This window comes from Plasmodium coatneyi, chromosome 1, assembly GCF_001680005.1.
Source record: "Plasmodium coatneyi strain Hackeri chromosome 1, complete sequence".
In the NCBI taxonomy this organism is placed as follows: Eukaryota; Apicomplexa; class Aconoidasida; order Haemosporida; family Plasmodiidae; genus Plasmodium; species Plasmodium coatneyi.
Genome location: NC_033556.1, coordinates 1,009,678 through 1,030,423, shown reverse-complemented (window position 1 = coordinate 1,030,423; position 20,746 = coordinate 1,009,678). Strand labels below are relative to the sequence as shown.

The 20,746-nt window shown below is 44.9% G+C and overlaps 2 protein-coding genes across 2 annotated transcripts; both read left to right on the top strand.

Annotated features, from left to right (window-relative positions):
• Positions 1 to 4,715: 4,715 nt before the first annotated feature.
• PCOAH_00002070 (Reductase) lies at positions 4,716 to 14,624 on the top strand (the record flags this gene model as incomplete). Its single annotated transcript, XM_020057024.1, has 1 exon — positions 4,716 to 14,624. The coding sequence occupies one exon, from the start codon at positions 4,716 to 4,718 to the stop codon at positions 14,622 to 14,624; it is 9,909 nt and encodes a 3,302-aa protein (XP_019912431.1).
• Positions 14,625 to 16,746: 2,122 nt separating this feature from the next.
• On the top strand, positions 16,747 to 20,310 carry PCOAH_00002060 (Gluatamate dehydrogenase; the record flags this gene model as incomplete). Its single annotated transcript, XM_020057023.1, has 1 exon — positions 16,747 to 20,310. The coding sequence occupies one exon, from the start codon at positions 16,747 to 16,749 to the stop codon at positions 20,308 to 20,310; it is 3,564 nt and encodes a 1,187-aa protein (XP_019912405.1).
• Between the last annotated feature and the right edge of the window lie 436 nt (positions 20,311 to 20,746).

Here is a 20,746-nt window from a genome sequence, read left to right as displayed (position 1 = left end):
TTTTTTCTTGTAACTTTTAATTTTTTTTTCATACTTTTCTATGTTATAAAAATACTAATAAAAAAAACAACAAAAAGAAATATATGTCATAAAAATGTTTTTTTTTTTTTTTTTTTTTTTTTTACATTTTTTTTCAGTGTACAAATGGCGGGGTAAAACGCGTTTCGTTAAGCATCTTTTTCCCCGTTTTCTTTTTTTTTTTTAAATTGTGTTCCTTCTTGTGATGTGTTTATGCGATTTTAGCACCAGTAGTCTTTTCTCCTATATGTTGCTCTATTTTATTCACTCCACTGTGTAAACCTTCACGCGTGTATTTTTTAAAAAAAAGTTGCTCCTTAATATTCCGACATTACCTCTCCGCCTACACTTGGGCAACGGTTCTTTTTTTGTGCTTGCTGCGGCAGGTATATTGCATACATACACATACATATACGTATACTTTACATATATATTCATAGTGCTGTTATTTTATACTACCTAGGGCTTTCTAACACCCCCGTTAGTGTATGCAGTGCCTTCTTGTGCAGCCGCCTCCAAGATTAGCACCCATAAAAGCGGCCCAACGCAAAAGTTCCCGCAAGCTCAAGTCAGCATATTTCCCTCCGGCAATGTTTATGCATATTATATTTTATTCACGTTTGCTTACCCGTGCATGCACTCTACATGGGCCATTCTGTTCATACAAATGAACCATACTTTTTTTTTTTTTTTTTTTTTTTTTTTTTTTACACGCCATGTATTGATGGTAATGGGAACTTTCCGAGTTTCCTTTCCTACCAGTTGTGTGATGGTGCCCCACTCTGCAGTTTCCGCGTCGGTCGCATGTGCAGGACTCTCAACCGATGTGCCTATATACGTATCATACGAAACGAAGGGGACTTCCTTCTCCTTTTCTACCCTGTTAGAAGGGTAGTCACGTGAACACATACCTTCCCTGCGTGTTCTTTTTTCCTCTTTCTTTCACCTATTTTTTTCTCTTTTTTTTTTCCTCCTCTTTTTTCCACCTTCTTCTTTTTTACAAATGGAGGTCCCTTTTGTGAATCCCCCTTCTTCCAATTTTACGCAAAATAACGTGCATGTATAGAGGGCCCCTTTCTCTATTTTTCGGCAGTGTGGTGGATCCCAAGTTTGATGCCAAATTAGGGTTACTATTTGTGAGTTCCTTCAGTTAGCACACCTGGGGTGCGCGTTTCACTAGGCGAGGAAAAAAAAAAAACTCATAAAAAGAAAAATTAAAAAAAAAAAAAAGCACATATATATATGTGTACGGCAAATACATGTGCGTGCCTATTTGCTTACCACACCACATGCATACAAATCCGCGCTCAACCTTGCATGCGAATGTGCATGCACGGAGAGCCTCGCGCCAACGCCCACTTGTTAAGGGGAAAAAAGTGCTGTCGTGCGAGGTAGAGGGCAACCTGGCCCACTTGCGCCTAGATCTGCAAATAGTCGAATGTTCGCGTTCCACTTTTTGAGTGAATTTAGGGGAAAAACGCTCAGGCGAACAGGTGAACAGGCCAACATACTAACAACTGAGTAGCCACCCAACTAGTTTCCATCCGATCTGCCTCTCGACAGATCTGCCACCCAGCAGATGTACTTCCCCACGTGAGATGCCTCCCAAACGCACAACCCTCTTGCGTGCACGCCAACTCTGAGTCTCTCCAAATAAAAATTCTACACGTGCACATACACGTCACACGCGCTATTCGCTCTACCATCCTCCTGAACGCCAGGTGTGCCTACGTGGTGAGAGTGCCCACATATAGGCAGCACGACGGAGCGCAAGAGAACTCTTATAAAGTGAAACCCTAAGCTAAAATAAAAGGAAAAATGAAATTATCAAAATATAAAACTGCTCACGCGTAAAAAATAAATTAAGAACACGCGAGAACAAATGAACGAAAGAGTAAAAACCAGTCAACAAAAAAAATAACTCCCCTTCTCCATTCGTTTAACTTTCTTTTTCCACTCATTTTACTCCCTTTTTTGATATATCCACAATCCTGTGGACACCCGAAAAATTAAAAAAAAAAAAAAAAAAAAAAAAAAAAAAAAAGGTCTCCCAAGAGTTGACTTCTTAACTCCAATTGTGCCTGTGTATATATTTTTTTTCCATCCTGGTTCCACCTTGGCACAGTCGCAATAGTGTAGCAGTTGAACTTTTACACCCTCTATACACCCGTGCTGCTTTCTTAATTGTGCCCGCCTACATGTTGCGATGCCTCTTCCACACGCAAATTGGTGGAACGTACGTGCGTCTACAAAGTAGGCCCGTCTACCCTCCCAACCTCTGCACGTTTAAGCCCACGTGGTTGTCCTTCTTGCATGTCTGTTCATTTCGCTTCGAACAGAACCAATTTTCACATCATACGTGTATACACACATATGTATATATGTTCTTTTTTTTCCCCCCCGTGGAGGGGTTAGAATAATTCCAGCCATTTATACATGTGAGTTTTTTGCCATACCTGCGTCGACCTCGTCTACCTCACTGCGTGGATACTGTTGACACGTGCTAGCACGCCTCTTCCCTCGCGCAGTGCCAAGTATCCCCTACATACTCTACCTCCTCCATCGTACGTTCGCTCCTTTGTTTGTGTTTTCCCCTTCTCCCTTCATTGTTACAGGGTTTGAATTTTAATTTAACAGCCAATTACCGTATGTGATTTTTCATTGTGTTTTTCCACCCTGAGCAGTTGCCCCACGCACACCCGCCTGACTGTAGGTTGCACCACTCCGTGTCCTATTTGTATGCTCCCTGGAGGTGAGGCAGTATTCCAGCCCGAGGATTGAACGAGTGTCCTATGACCTACATCGTGCACACGCCAGTGCGTGCTGGTAAGTGGGCATACCTTCGGAGAACCCTTTAAGGATAACCCTTTGAGACTACCTTCCCGGCTTGCATGTGTGTACCCGGCGCCGCCCCTGTAGAACCTCCCCTTCCCATTTGCAATCCACACCCTTTCCAACGTTTTAAAAGAAAACGAAAGAAAAATGAAAGCAGAATTCATCGCATACATTGCACACCCCTTGTAACCTTTCCTTTGATGCTCCTTTATTTGAATTAATTTTTTAAAAAAAAACGCGCAACACACAGGTTAGATTGGCCGGTTGTGTTGCATTGCACGTTGCATTACACGTTGCATTACACGTTGCATTATACGTTGTATTATACGTTGCATTTTGCGTTCCTCTTTGCATTCTTTTTTTTTTTTCTTCCCTGTGACTACCCTTCACACTGCCTTCCTTCTTGCCCCATTTGGCGACGCCACACCCGCACCGGGTGAACCCCCATTTCCACATGGAAAATAATTTCTCACAAAAGTTATTTTAAAGCAGCTTTACGAATCAACAAAAAGGCATGCGTTTTTTTCTTTCCCTTACATTTTTCATTCTATTTTTTTTTTTTTTTTTTTTTTAATTTTTTTTTTCCCCATTAATTATACCAACTTCACTGTGGCCTAAGGTATGCTTGAACCACGTGTGCTTATCCTTTTGTGCGTTTCCCCGTTTTATGTGGTTAACAAATGTGTGAATTTTTCTTCTTCCCACTGGGTCACTGTTTCTATCTCTAGTGTTATTCTTAGCTTCTTTTAACCGTTCAGCTTCCACATTTTTCTATACACGTTTTTCTTTACACGCTATACACTCCTTGGTTGAATCCCCCCCTGGCGCGCCACACTACATCACGCGCAAACTAATGTAGATACAATTTTCTAAACACAGCACTTTACCCCTATATTGTATGTACACTCTGTGGGGAGGGTTTGCCAAAGCAGAATCGCCCCCACTAAATCCTTAACAGAAGTATACACACACAAACGTGCAAATTTACACTCGCCTATTCATGTAATTACACAGACTATGCACAAGTGAAGGTAGAAGAATGTGTTGGGAAAAAAAAAAAAAAAAAAAAAAAAAAAAAACCACCCACTCCAACGTTTTTGCGTTTAAATGATTTAGAAGAAACATTCGTCTAGGGTCCCCCCATGCGTATGCACGTATGTGTACCAACCCGTTGGACAAGTTTGATAATTACATGAATGAGGAAAAGGAAAAATTTTGCTCATGTGGGTATGCTGCCATGTGTTTACTGTGGTATGCTCAACACGACGATTGCGAATAGACTCCTTCATTATCGCGCCAGTTTTTTTTTTTTTTTTTTTTGGCCCGATAGTTGTTCCCCTGTCAGAATAATTCGCAGCGTAATTAAATTTGCATTCGGTGCTATCACATCGGTTAAGGGAACGCTCTATGTTGTGTACCTTCACCTAGGCCGCACTTCCTGCATAGCTGCCGAATAGACAGATTAGCAACCCGGTGGAAGTGTCTCTTCCCTACGGCACGCATCAACAGTAATGTCCAGGAAGTTGGCTCCTCAAAAGACGATTCTCCATTTGTGCTAATTTTAAGAAAAAGGGGATGATTAAAAGTTACTCATTCGAGAAGACATCCATCGAATTGCATTCCAAGGATAGGTTACAATTTGAAGAAGAAAAAAAAAACACTTAAGGTTAATAATCCCCCACACGGTGGCACAAGGAAGATGAGATCGGGTCCTGCACTTCCCCTACCGCTTTCCTAACGACATCGAGTTACGTAACAGCATTGGCCCTTTTGCGTCATCACATGCAAATGTGTTTGTTGTTCAATTTTGAGGTAACGCAAATTTAGCCCATTAGCATATTCGTCTTGTTTTCATGCCCAAAATGGAAGGCACAACAGCAGATCGGGATCAGAGCCAAGGGGGCCAGGTGACACCCCCAACAGCTTGCTCCCCCCTGAATGTTGCCAAGGGAGCAATTCTTAAGTATACAGAAACGGATTATTCTATACACGTTGGGGAAATAAGGGGAAACGTGAGGGTACACCACAAAAAAAGGGAGACGAAAAAACGGAAGAGGCTGTACAGGGGGGGTCGGGTGTTGCCCCCAATGGGGTATGAACAAAGTATCACAAAAATTAAAAGGGTGAAAAGCGACATATATAAAAGGGTGCTACGGGGAAGTAACCCATTTGATGTATATTTAATATGTAACCCGAAGGAGGGGTTAAGAAGGAAAAAGAAGAAAAAAAAGAAGGTCCAACCCCTCCGTCGAGAAGGTGAATCACCCCATCTTGTCACGCTCATCCACGGATGCGTAAAACGCGAAGGCGCAATGTCACACGCAAAGAGGAACTTCTTCCCATTTTTAAACTCCATTTTTGTAAACCCCATAAGACAATTGGCCAAGCAGATGAATCCAAGAAGAAGAAGCCACAGCAGGACAATAAAAGATGTTGCTGTGATGGAGGTACAGAAAACAAGAGGAAGGAAAAGGCACCACTCTGAGGATTCCCCCCAATGTACGCACAGCAGTTTCCACTGTAATGGGGACGGCACGCGGAATGCACCACCTTCGATAGAGTGCACGGCAGGAGTGGGGGGTAGTGCGAATGATAAGGCCAACGATAAGGCCAATGATAAGGGAAGCGGCACTCGAGACGAATCAGCTTGTGGTGACTTTCCCCGTGATGACCGCGAACAGGGGGGGAAAGAAAATGAGGACAAGACCCACGGTGCAGGTAGGAGTGGTGATGAAGAAGGAAGCAGCAGTGGGGAGAAAGACCAAAAGGGCGGACGCGCAAATGATGAGAGCGATCAGAGTGACCAAAGCGATCAGAGCGACCAGAGTAGCCAAACCGATGAACGTGATCAACACGATAAACGGGATCAACGGGATCAACGGGATCAGCACGATCAATGCGATAAACGTGGGAGAAGCCGGGGTAACCACCCCGGGAGGGAGTCCCAACCCAGTAGCAGCTTCAAGTCCAACCGAGCCATGTACACAAGCGCGAAGGTGCAAACACAAATAACAAAGTGCACACGCCGAAGGAAGAAAATTGTTGTGAGTTCATCCACATCGAACGATAATGAATCCTCTATTTATAACATTTTTGAAGAAGACTTTAGCTTCTTTTATCCGAACAATTCAAACCCGTTCAGCTACTGCGGTAGTGACAACCGAGATCGGACCTGGGGCAGGATGTGCAACCCCTATGAGGTTAACAAAGACACCAATTGGAAGAACCGAATGGACCACCTCTATAACGCGAAAGGAGGGGTAGAGTACACTCAAACGGGGTATAGAAGTCAAATGGGAATTTTTCAAGAAGGTGTGTTCGTACCATCAGATGGAGGTGCCTTGGACGGGTTATCTGACCAAAACGGGGGAAAAACCAACCAGAGAAGGAAGAAGAAAAAGAAGAGAAAGAAAAAAAAAAAAAAAAAAAAAATTATGGACAGGATGGATAATACGGTTGACCCAATGGGTGAGGAAGAACAGACAGATGTAATCAACCCTGGGAAGGCACACAGAAACACGCAAAGACATACACAGATCGGTAACCTTGGAGGGTACTCAGACCACTACACCCCCAGCAGCTCCAAAAATTCCTTTACATACAGTGAACAAGTGGACATATGTGATAAAACAAACGCCAACATTTTCCTCTACAAAAAGGAAAACATTCTACATTTGAAGAAAACCCACGATAGAAATAAAAAAAAAAAAAATTACAACGACATTATTCATCACATAGATACCATTGTAAGTGTTAATAGAAAAGTAAAAGTGGTAATTATAGGAGCGGGTTTGTCAGGACTTGCAGCTGCATATGTCTTGCTCAATCATAACGTAGATGTAACTGTGTATGAAGCAAGAAACCGAATCGGTGGCAAGTTTTTCTATTCACCGAATGGGAAAAAAAACTACCTAGGAGAAATGGACTTCCTAATCAATCGTAATAACCCCCTCATAAACTTCTGCCTGAAGAAAAACATCTACCATAAAGATGTAAACAGGCACCTATACAAACATTACATATACTTTAATGGGAAGAAAATTTATAAGCACGAAATGAGAAGCGAATTCTTCAAGGTCCTTTACAAGTTAAGGTTCTACTATGACCAGATTTTCAACTCCGCCTTTTTTCACAATTTGAAAAATAAAAACGCCATTCTCCGTATGTCGCTTGGTGAGGCCATTCGAGCAGAAATCGCTAAAATGAAAAGCGAAAAGAATCCAAAAAGTTTGCACGTAAAATTGTATGTTTCCTATATAGAAGCCACTGCGGGAATTGACTTGGACTCCCTGTCCATCCAGTACCTCTTCTACAACCTCAGCTTCCTCGACGTACTCCAAAACATCTGTTGCAACTTTGAGCTCACAGAAATATTTAAAAGATTGAAAAAAAACCTTGTCATAAAAAAAAATAAAATTGTAAATAAAATATACGCCTACAATGGGAACATAAAAATTGGCTTCTGCAATCATGTGGACAATAGACTCTACGACTACTGCATCGTGACCGTTCCTATTGGAGTTCTGAAGGACAGCGTCAAATTCTTCGGTCGCAAGAACAAGGGGAGAACCCACCATCGGGGGTGCACGATCCAAATGGGAACGTTAAAGCGGATTGGAGAGATACCCCATATAGCGGATCCTCCCAACACTGACCAGCACACCGCTACGTGTGCTGCTACACCACAAGGGGACAATTTCCCCCAGGCGCAATTAAAACAACCTCAAAGGGGGGATCATCCGAAATGTGTTACTACTTTAGAGGTGAACGGGGAGTTTCCACATCGGGAAGGATTGTCAATCCACCCCCCCTCCGAATCACACAGCGCACCCCCTTGTGGGATAAACCATAACCAGAACACATCTACCTCAAGCGACTACCTAATCAATAACATAGATGTTACAACGAACGACAATAGAAGCACCTGCAGACTCAAAGGTTCCAGCAACAACGGGGTAGTTTACTTCAGTGGGGAAGGATGCACGAGCGTGGCCAGGTGCTCCTCCGAAACGAACAGCAACAACCTCAACGTCTGCGAGGTGGATAAACCATGTGATCTTCTATGTGGAACGGTTTGCAGCAGACTGGATCAGGACCGTACTCCAAATGGGTACTCCTTAGAGAAGGCCCATGCGGAAAGTCCACACACATCCTACAGGCAGGGCACCTTATCCGATGGGAAGAACACGCACATCTTCAACCATGGGAATCGGGTCATAAGTAAGGAAGGGAACCCCAAAGGATCCACCCTCCACAATAATATAAGTCAACAACGAGTGGCCAAGTATGCAGAGTGTATTTCGGGGGATCTCCCAAAGGGGGGCATTAACAGAGTGGATCCTGCAGAAGGAAGAAAGCAAAACGGTAAACAAAAGAGGAAGAAGCACAGTAAAGGGGATCCTGCCGGGAAACCACATGGAAACCCAAGGAGCCATCCCAACACAACTGTGAGGGACCTCCCCGACCAGGAAAGCACAGGACTTATTGAATTCATTCCAAAGCTCCCCAAGTGGAAGACAAACAGCATTCAAAGATTGGGGGTTACAAAAAATAATAAAATTGTTGTCACATTGAAGGAGAGGATTGTAGAGAGCACGCAAAATGTGAGCATTTTTTTTAACCACAAAAAAGGGAAAAGGGAGGGGATCCCCCCAAAGGAGGTGGTTTCCAGAGAAGTGTCCAACAGGGATGACCTCTTCAGAACTCCTTCCCTTACACCCGATCGGGGGAGTAGTAGCTCCTGCCGCCCCAGCAACGCTCACCTTGCCAACAACACGTCGATGGATATTTCCCTCTCGACGGAGGTGTCCAATTCGACAGAGGATAAAAATGGCCAAGGGGAGCTACTAGGAGGAGACACACACAACGGGGGAATGTCCATCGAGGAGACACGAATGAACATTGACGGAGCAGTCCACTGTGAAAATGGCCCACCTACTAAGCGACCCCATAACAGAAGTCATGTCTACCGCCGTGCAGACGAAAGCAGCTTCATGGGGTGCCTTAAGAGGGAGCGCCTCATTAATGGGCAGAAGTACCGATCGACCTATAACAGTCACATCCGAACAGACAAATATAATCACCTCATCTTCTACAGTGCACACCCAGTAATTGCCCTATTTTTGAAAAACAGATACAGAAAGAAAACAGCCAAATTGTCCAAAAAAAGAATTGTCACTGATTGCAAGGCTTTTCTAAAGGACCTACTACCGGGGATTAAAATAGAAAAGATATGTTACTACGACTGGGTTGGGAATAGATTCTCTCGTGGATTGAATTCATTCATTGGGAGGAGGACCCTTCAAATAGACAAGGACATACTATCCTTTCCAGTTAACAGAGTGCTGTTTGCGGGAGAGCACACACACAACAGCGGATGCAGCTCACTGGTGAGTTCCTTCCTGAGTGGAAAGAGAGAAGCCTACAGGATCATCGAGAAAATTAACAAATCCATTTACAAGAACAAATTGGTGAAATACTTCTACAGCAGGGAGACCTCCGGAGAGGTGGAAGTGCCTAGCGGCAGGTGCACCATTACCGTGGATAGTGGTGGCATAGACGCAGGTAACCCCACCTACATGAATGGAGAAGGTAGTCTCGTTAGGAAGTATAACGATAATTCACGACCTTCTGATCAGCCGGGCAACACTGCACCCCCCCAGAAAGGCTACAACCGACACGTACACCACCCAACGTACGGAGAAGCCAAGAACCCAAAAGAAATCACCCTAAAGGACGTCGACTCCAACTACTTCCTTCACATCTACGACGATGAAGTAATCGGCTTGGAAAGAAAAGAATACAACGCATGGTTCCAAAATGTTAGATGCATCCTGTGTAACGAGAAACAAACACTAAGTAGACTTTTCATTGGGGTCATCAAGTTGAAGCATAAAAACGGTTCCTACCTTAAGTATACCTGTCATAAGGACTGCCTCTACTTTAACAACTACACATACAATCACGTCTATGGGAACAGGTACTTTAACCTCACTGTGCTTTTCAATTTTCTCTTCTACAAGAGGTGCTCTATTTGTTTACTTAACTTCCCCTCCCTAAAGTGCAGCTTAAAAAACTGCAACAATTTTCTTCACGTGAACTGTGCCAGCAGCTACTTATCGTGGCCCAACTTTAGCAAGACCAGTAGACATGAGATCCTCTACTGTTACAAGCACCAGTACATGCACGGGATTTATCACAACTACTATGAGGAGGAGGGAAGTGAGAATTTCCTTCGCGTACGCAGAGGTAGGGACAGTCGTGGTGGTTACTTGCTCGGGGTGGACGCGGGGGAGGGACAGATGCGACGGGATCAAAAGGGAATCATCGAAAGAGAAAACTGGGATGATGACGACCCATATCGGTACAGTGACCGTCACACTGATTACAACTCCTTCCTGTTGCCCCTACACGGGTGCTACCCCCCCCTTCGGGACGGAACAAACCAACCTACTAAGAAGAACTTTGCCCTTTCGGCCAACCAGTCCCCGTTCCACTACACAGACGGATTCTGCAACCCCCCCAGAAGCAGCATCAAAAATAAGTACCCACCCATAGAAGAACTTACCGACAATGTGCATGCAAACATAAGCAAGCTAATGAAGCACTACAGAGACAAAAATGACCAGAGGTCAGCACAAACTGACCTCACCACCAACCTTAGAAGCTTCAATTACGTTAGCGAAAATTTATATATGTATGTAAAAAAAAAATACACGAAAGCTTTCCCTTCATCGGATCCGTTAAGTGCTTTGCTGCGTGAACTACCCTTCAGGGGTGAGGCCAACCCAGGGGAAGTGTTACGAGGATTGGATAGAGGTCTCCTCGGGTTGAGCTACCTAAACAGAGATGTACTCCTCCTGAATGGGTTACTTAGGATATCACGTCTGCATGGGGTGGGATCTTACTGCCAACCGGACGTGATGCTTCCTATGGACGGCAGGTACGATGGTTTTCAGGAGCAGGAGTTTTCAGAGCATCTGCACAGTTACCAGAAGGACACTAATGCTAACTCAGTGGAGAGGAAACGCCATGAGACCAACCCCGTTAAAGCAACCAACCGAGCGAACGCAACTAACTTACGGAATGACGCCACCCTGGGAAGTACACGAAGCGGTGCTTTTCTCACCGAAGAAGATTCAGCTATCCTAAAGTTAATGTGCGAACAAGGGGTTTTTGGCACCCCCAAAAAAGGTGGTCGGTTTTATCAACCCAGCAGTAGGCACATGCAGGTCGATAGGAACACTAACCGGGTGGAGGGCCAAACGAAACGGAGGGATGACACCAGAATACATACGTACAGGGGTATGAGAAGGGGGGACTCTTCACGGGAAGGTCCCATTGGGGCAGCAAATGCTGACAACGCAGAGTTAAGAGAACAAACAAAACAGAGACAGATGCAACAGATGAAGGATGCCAACCCACCAGAGAGCATACCCCATGTGGACCGCCTCAATTGTAACCTCATGTTGCACCTGCTCTCAAACTACTTCCAAGAGGTGAGACAATCTAAGAAAAGAATAATGAACAACACAGGGGGGCTATACACACCGGACGGGCGAACAAACGGTGCCAACTGGGAAAACGCGGAGGGGGATTCCTTCCAGAAGCAACTCCCTAAGGAGGCACAAAAACGAATCGGTGGCATCATGAGTTACCCCCAGAACGTTGCCCACAAGGAGAACCAAATCAACATGGAAGCGCAGCAAAATAACAACCGCTTCGCTAGCGAAGATTGCATCGACCAGACGAACATAGTTAGTAGGCAGATGCACACAGGAGTGGCAAAACTAGCGGAACCGAATCAGTCGAAAAAAAAGAAAAACGTCCCACACGATAACAAACTTGAGGTGCTTTACAAGCTGTACCTCGACAAGAACAACCTGCCCTACTCGGATGAGAAGGAAAATGATCCCTCGCCGAATGGGACGGGTAAAAGATTGTTTCGAAACAAGTTGCTGGAAAATTACTACCATATATTGAATGGGAACCTGAGGAGGGAGAAGATGAAGCAGAGTGGGATGGATGCGAACCAAAGGAATGGCACGCCACGTGAAAACGCAGGAAGGAGAAGCCACGTGCCGATGTCCCAACATACGCAGCAGGGGGAAGTGCCCCCAACGGCACAGGCGATCCAAGTGGAAACCGTGTTAAGCAACCAGGACAGGCGAAGGGGGGACAGTTCAACCACTTCACAAAGGGAAAGCCATCCAGAAGAACACATCTCCAGCCGAACTGCCCACGAAATAAACGTAAGGAAAGAACAAATCAAGGAAAACCAGAACCAAAATATAAGATCCCACTCTCATGTCGAACCAGCCAACTATATAAAAAGGAAGACACTGCTGCATGAGGAACAGCCGATCGATTACAAAGGAACTCGCTTCTTTCACACACAGAACGGGAGGAAGAATCAATTCTTACCCCATGATGGGGTGGCAAAAATGAGGAGACAAGAGGATATAAACCAAAGGGTACACATAATTGATGACATAATCGAGGGAGAGAAAAGCTGCAGTTACAACAGTCGTGTTCTAGGAAAAGAGAAGAAAAAAAAAAATTACACGAATGCACCGGACCACACGATTGAACAACTATTGTTCAACCACTTTGGAGGCGCTGAGTCGGTTCGAATCCTTAACAGTCTGAGCCGGAGGGAGAAGGAGCAGCTCATTTCGATTCTGCTGAATGTGAAAGGTGAAGCAGGTGATTCGGTCGTGGAGAACGGGCAGGAAGAGGATCAGACGGACGAGATGCAAGGCCTCCAGGACGGCGAAAGGCAAAGGGAAGAAAACAGCCACGGAGCAAACTCCTTCTCCCCGTTGATACACACCAAGAGCAACCCACCAACAGAGCAACACGGATTATCGAATGGGAACAATTGGACCTATAACAGGAGAAGGAAAAGGAAAGGTGCGGCTTCCTTATCGTACGATGATGGGGAGGAGGGGTACTTTACGGATGGCGGTCCGTCCAAAGCGGCATGCAGCGCAGCTCCACCAGCACATAGTGAACACAACAGGACGAACCCGCTAAGTACAAATGGCATGCCCACAAACGAGAAGGAATCAAGCATGAGCAGCAGTAACCAGAGTAAACAGAAGGGAAGGATAAGAGAAAATAACGTCCCCACTCCGATGGGAAACTCCTCCGACGAAAAGGAAAAAAAAAAAAAACTCAACACAGCTTCGTCAAATGTGAGTAGCCCCTCCAGTGCGTTAATCAGGAACAGTGGTAGAAACGATTATTACGGTGGTGTGTTCCCCTTCTACGTGTGTGAGGAGAACAAGGAAAGGGTCTCCAACTGGAAAGATAATTACCACATAAGGGGTGACATCCCCAGAAGGTACATCAGCAGAAGGGGCTCAGCGGCAAATTATACCACCTACAAGGAATTAGGCACACACCAATTTAATCGAAGTAGTAGAACGCACAGTCACCAGTATGACGGCAGGCCGCCCATTAGAATTAGAACAAACCTTACTAGCTACAGCGACTTAGAGAGACGCTCCCTGGTGAGAGGGAGAAGATCCAGAAGCAGAACCGGAAGTGGACGGTTTGGGGATTACCACAAAGATAGGATAACCAGGAGAAAGCTCGCCCATGTGGGAGGCAGGTGGGGACTGGCCACCGCAACAACCACCACAGCAACCACTGCTACTACTACCTGCACAACTGCTACCGAGGGCACCGCTACCACCACGGCCAGTGATCCCTTTAACGGTTCTAACTCGAAGGAACAAGTGAACACGTCGGAGCGCACCCAGTTTAGTGCACCCTTACCGGGGGAACCCAAAAGAAACAACGCAAAGGAGACCACCCACTCTGGCAATAACACAAACAATCAAGTGCAATCCTACCACGAAGGATCTAATACAAAAAGGAACAATCACGACCTAGATAAGTTACTGCACCTGATCCGGAGTAGTCAGCACATAAGAACAGACAAAGAACAAGCCACACAAATTAACAGAATAGTTAGCGAACTAGCTAACTCCTCCTTTAACACCGAGAGGGGCATTCATCCAAGCACCATCACTACGGATTGTACACAGATATCCGCCCATCATGGCGGTGAGGAGTCCACCCAAGATGCTACACAAAGAAGGAACAACAACCTAAGCAGAAGGAAAGATCCCAACTACAATTTGAGGCCACTTAAAAATAGCATATATGATGGTGGTAGGATAATGAAAGAGAGGACTGCGAACTATACTGACGACGGACCTGCACACACTGCTATGATGGAGAACAGACCTGCCAGCAGATTATTTGATCACCAAAGAGGAACCTCAGTCCCACCTGGGGTAGCACCACCGGCAAACGTAGACCAAAATAAAGAGGCACAAATTGTAGGCAGACAAAAAAATATTACAGGCTACCTCATCGACTGGGGTAACTCTACCAGCGCAAACGCAGCCAACAGCACAAACGCCGCTAACCTTGGCAACGAAGCGAACACAGGAAACTTCCCCCATGAGGACGGGCGAAGCAAAAGCAACAACTGCCAACCACCCCAGGTGGAGGGGCTCCACAGTAGTGCATACGATACAGACCTGAGCAGTAGCCACATGGGCACGCAAGCCACCTACAGCTTCATCCAGTACAACTTAAGAAATAACAACCTAATCAACAATGTGCTTAGTGACATGAAGTCGAATCTCCCTCAGCATAATTTGGTGAAGACCTCGAATAGCTGCGCGTATCCCGATGCGATGGAGGATACTAAGGACGTATCGTTTTATCACTCCAAGAAGAGACGCAAGTTGTAGTGACCGGCGGGGGGGTTTTGCAACACGTACGGCAGGTAGTGCGTGCTCTCCAAATAGGTGCGACGACCTATGTCCTTTTTTCCACCCACCAAACCATCATCATTACACATATCACCATTACCTACATCACCAGACTCGTTTATTTATTTCCACCCCCACCATGCACCGCGTCAGTTTCCCCTTTTTTAATATAAGTCATATATCCAGGAAGTCCCCCCCATCGTGAACACGATAACTTCCCTTCCAACGCGCACCCTGAGCGGTTTGCAGTGTTTGTATCTTTTTTGCAACCCGATTTGACTTCCCCTTTGGCGCGAAATATTGTCCCTTCTGCACCTCGGCGGCTATAAGCAGTGGTGAAGCCCTCCGTTCGGGATATACCTTTCCCTTGGATTATCCTTCCACACACACATCCTTGATGGATACTCTCCCACGTATGCGCCGCACGGGTTTTGCATACCGCCCCCATATGAGTCACCACTAGCTGTTCCCTTTTTAACCGCCAAGTGATCAACTTAACAATGGGGTACCATTTTATTTTTTTTTTCATAAACCCAACCAAACTGTATAAATAGCCCCTCACTCCTAATTCTTCCTACGCACAATTAAAAAATGTATCCTCCTTCCCTTTCATACAACACCGACTGACGGGTAGCTAATCCGCGAGGCTGCAATTTTTTTTTTTTTTTTTCCTTCACTCGGCCCGCGTTCCACAGGGCGCATGCAACGTAGGTATGCCGAGCATGCAGCAGGGCGTGTCGCACATAATTGTGCTGCCCCTTTCGCATGGGGGGAACCCCCCGTGGAGGGCCTCCTTTTCGCCCTTTATCTTCTCCGCAAAACATCCACTATTTACTTGAAAAAATAAAGAGCCGAGCAAGATAGCACAAACGAAACACGTGCGGGTATAATCCCTCTTCTACGCAAAAAATGCCTGACGCAACGGTGCACTGTTTAATATAACCCTATTTGGAAACTCCCCCCTTTTCGAATCGCCTAGCTAAGGGGCCACCCTTCCGCAAATCGGGGGAAAAGGTTTTTAAACAGTGCAGCTCGCCCATGTAACATTTACATGCAGGCTCTGAGCAGTTACAAGGGTGACGTATTATCATGTTGTTCTTGGTATCCTAGCGTGGTATGGATTACCGAGCAAAAAAAAAAAAAAAAAGAGGGGTGGGGGCCTAACCTCTTTCCTCCTTGTAGAAATAAACTTATAATTATTTTCCCATCGTTTTATTTTGCCATGTTTTGCAGCACTTGGCTGTAGTTTCCTTATGGTTTTGGCACCTTTGACCCCTTTTGCTACACTGGTTATTATCTACTTTTGTAGTTTTCCTTTTCTACGCATGCGCTTTAACAACCCACCGCGAACATAACCATGCAGCAAAATTTCCATAAGAACGTTCTGAGCCCTTAACACATTTTCCACAATCTTAAAAATGCGCGAAGGGGAAGAGTGCACAGTCCCCACGGGCGCAGTTTCTTCATGACCTACCCTCTTGGGCTGCATTAGCGGTGTTAACCGCATTAACTGCAAACTGCATGTTGGCAACATTTTGGAAAACCCTTATAGATGGGCCTTCTCTTGTGACCCCTTTTATTCCCATTTTTGCGACGTCCCCTTTTTTCCATATAATTTTTTTTTTTTTTGAGACTATGCTGGTAATATATTTTTTTTTTTTTTCACCCTGTTTTGGCTTGCACAACTGCAAACCTGCGTGGTTGCTCACTTTTTTTTCCCCAAAATAGCTGACCTGTTCAGGCAAAAATAGTTAAAATAGCCAAAAAAAAAAAAAAAAAAAAAAAAATTCGACCATTTTAACTACACTTGTTATAATGTTCATATTTACTCACATTATTCATTTATATGTATGCCCATGAGTAGGTGACAAAGTATTTGTCCCACTCTACAAAACCCCTCACTTGAGTGTTATTTTTATTTTTTTTGTTCGACACGCGCGCCCCGTGTAGTGGTGTAAGCGGCGAATAAGGGGGTTTGCTCTCGCGTGTGCGTGCTTTCTCCCACATCGAAGGGGACCACACTCGGCTGAAGGAGTGATCCGCCTAAGTGAATGCAAAGTTAATCAAACCGAAGTTAATTGAACCCCATTGCACACTCAAAATGGACGTGGACGTGCGCAGCCCGCTGGCCCACCCAGGCGGCCAAGACGAGGGGCAGTTCGAACGAGAGCTGTTCTCCAACAACAGCATCACGTGGAAGGAAAAGTATGAAGAAACGAAGGAGCTTCTCCGAAGCTACAATTTGTTCTCAGACCACCTGATTAATTACAGCGTGGATTTCTACTTCAACAAATTGGGGTTCAACAGGCTGCACTTCGAGGAAACGAGTCCACTCCTGATAAGTAAAGTAGTGGTGTGTATCATAACGGCCAAGATAAACGAGCAGTATTCAAGCGATAAGTACTTTCCAACATTTGAAGAAAAACACGACAACGTTATATTCATAATAACGAGGGTCTTCGCAGATGACAACAAGACGAGGTTGAATTACAAAATGGAAAAGAAGATTGAAGAAAAATATTTCCACTTTAGTGATATGTCGAAGGATTGTTACCGAATGAAGAGCTTCCGATCTGTTCACTCCGTGTTCGATAAAGAGCACACCTACGAAGAACCCCTACGCACGTACATATTGGAACTCCCAACATATAGTGAAGACATTATTAGTGAAAATGAAACAGACTTGGAGAAACTTATGGATGTTAATTTTTACAGCTACATTAAGGGAACGAAAAGGGAGAAAATCTACTACGAGTTGAATAAAGCAGTGTTGTACGACTTAACAGGACAGTTTATCCAAACGTATTACTACACCACGTCGGAGAACACCTTCTCGTTAACCATTGCTGTGAAGAGGAGTAATGTTATATCGTCCATTTTTTCCCTCATCGGAGATTGTTTGAATATGCACAGATGCTTCTCCTACTCCAAGTTTGTGGAGCCCCTCAAAAACGGAGTCCTCCTAATTATTCTAAACGTTAATGTGATCACCAATTCGGAGGAGAATAAGAAAGGAATGCAGGACGCCCAACAAATGCTCCTATCCCTAGAGGGGAAGATCCACAAAATTGTAAAGTCGCTAAAGACCTTGTGCTTGTTTAACGATTCCAAGTTCATACAACTCTCCGTTAAGCGTATATTCACTGCAGAAGAATCGGCATACATTTTTTTAATCATTAAGTTTATCACCTTTTTTTCGACGAACTCCTTCTCCAGTTACAAAAATGTGGAACACGCCCTGCATCTGAGAAACAACACCGACTCCACCACCAGCAGTAGTAGTAGTGCCATTCTGAACGACTTCTACATAATTAAGGAGAAGCTTAAGAGCTCCAAGTATACCAAGGAGGAGATCCTGAGTTGTGCCCTTAGCAATGTGAAGACGATTAAGCTGCTCTTTGCCAATTTTGAGAGGAAAATGAATCACCAGGGGGGGGAAGTCTTACCCACCTCCACGTCTAGCAACTCCTCCAGCGATTCATCACACCAATCCGCACACCACACCGATTCGTACAAGTCTACCAAGGATATTGTCGACGAAATAGAGGACAACCAGCATAAGAAGATCCTGCAGTATTTTCACCTTTTCGAGAAACACGCAATAAAAACGAACTTTTTCCGTATGCACAAAATCAGCTTCGCAGTATCCTTTGATGGTGCACTTCTGAAAGATTCTATATATGACGCCGAGCCCTACTCCGTCATTATGATCTGTGGCCTCCACTTTGTTGGCTTCCATATCAGATTCACCAGGATCTCCAGAGGTGGTATCAGAATTGTCATATCGAACAACATGAACTCCTACATGCACAACTACAACAACCTCTTCGACGAAGCGTATAACCTCGCCTACACACAGAACTTTAAAAATAAGGACATACCAGAGGGAGGAAGCAAAGGAATCCTCCTCCTAGATCCAGACGTGTGCAATGTTGCCAATACGAAGTATATAAAAAATTTGTGCTTTTACTCCTATGTGAATTCTATACTGGATCTATTGACCGATGGAAGGGGGGACAACAATAACGGTTTTGGAACAAAGGATGGTGACCTCCTTGGCGGCATTTCGCTAAACTCCACTATGGATAGGAACTACAACACGTCCACCTTGGGGGATATCACTGCGGATGTGTTAACGCCGAGCAGGGACTTCTCCTACGTGAACGGCACGGCGGAACAGGCGGTGCAGAAGATCATGTGTGCAAAACATAGAGAAGACGTCCAATTGGATAATCACGCAGAAGAGGAAGACCTGATCTTCCTCGGCCCAGACGAAAACACGGGTTCAGACCAACTCATGGACTGGGCTTGTATAATCGCAAAAAAGAGGGGCTACAAATTCTGGAAAACATTTTCCACAGGAAAGCTCCGCAAAAATGGAGGAGTCCCTCATGACTACTACGGAATGACAACCCTGGGGATAGAGACGTATATAAGGAAGCTATGTGAAAAATTGAACCTGAAGGAGGAAAGTATAAGCAGATCCATCGTTGGAGGTCCAGATGGTGATTTAGGAAGTAATGCCATTTTGCAGTCGAACACGAAAATAACGTCCATCATTGACGGTTCGGGGGTTCTGTACGATAAAAACGGGTTGAACAAGGAGGAACTGATCCGGCTAGCTAACAGGAGAAACACTCCAGGGAAGAAGCTACCCACGTCCTGCACCCTCTACAATGAGGAATATCTTTCCAAAGATGGGTTCAAAATATCGATTGAAGATCACAACGTAGATGTGTTAGGGAAAATTATTAAGAGCGGCCTAGAGTATAGAAACAGCTTCTTCCTGAACCCACTGAATACATGCGACCTGTTCAATCCCTGTGGAGGTAGACCCCACTCCATCAACGTGTTTAACGTTAATAGCATTATTATAAACGAACGGTGCATCTACAAGTACATCGTTGAAGGGGCAAATGTGTTCATCTCAGACGATGCGAGGAAAATTCTTGAAGCGAAAAATGTGATTCTTTTTAAGGATGCATCTACCAACAAGGGAGGAGTCATATCGAGTAGTTTGGAGGTTCTAGCCGGGTTGGTCCTCTCCGACCAGCAGTTCATCCAAATGATGTGCTCCCCCGATAGCGACATCCTCCTCGTGGATGAAAATGAACTTACCTTCATGAACCTGAACCAGAAGAACAACCATTCGCTGTCCTTCACGCGTTCCATGCTGATGGGAAGGAACACGCAGAATGAGAAGAGGGAAACAGAAGGGGAAGAAATTCAACCGAACAACCTGGATGATTGCGTCTCCCCCTTTTACAAGCAATACGTGAAGGAAATCCAGAAGAAGATCGTCCACTACTGCGAGTTGGAGTTCGAATCCCTGTGGAGCGAAACTAGGCGAACCAAGACATCCATCTCCCAAGCCACAAACGTCCTGTCCAACAAAATCAGCGAACTGAAAAAGGACATCCTCTCGTCGGATACCCTCTGCACAGACCGCAAGCTCATGCAGAAGGTATTGAAGGATGTTATTCCAAGCATTCTCCTTGAAAAGGTAACCTTCGACCAGATCTTCGAGAGGGTGCCCTACATCTACCTGCGCTCCCTCTTCGCAGCTGCTCTTGCATCCAACTACTACTACTCCCAGCAGTTCCTCAGTGACCTCTCCGTCTTTAACTTCTTCGAGTACATTCGTCGTCTGCAGAGTGATGCGTAATGCAATCCGCGTAGTCCTATCGGCGTGAAAAAAGGGGGGACGACTTTTTTTATTTTTTCCCCCCATAGTACGTCACCGTGTGTTTAATGTAAGTGACCTGTTAACTGCTAAAAAAAGGCTAACGGTGAAATACTCCGTTTAAACAAAAAAAAAAAAAAAAAAATCACTGCGTCGACGCGGATTGCACCGCTCGATGCGAATTAACAAAAACAGCACCCAAAAAAAAAAGGAAAATTTTTTCACGCATCATCGTGGGGGAATTATCACATAAAAAGGATGAAACAAAAAACTTCAACAAAAAAACACCTTAAAAATACGTTAAAAATACATTAACAAAAAAAAAGAGAAAAAAAGAATTTTTCCCCCTGGGTGTCTTCCCAGGTGGACGTCGATCACTTTAACGAGGTCTTCTCTTCTCCTTGGCAGGAAAAGGGGT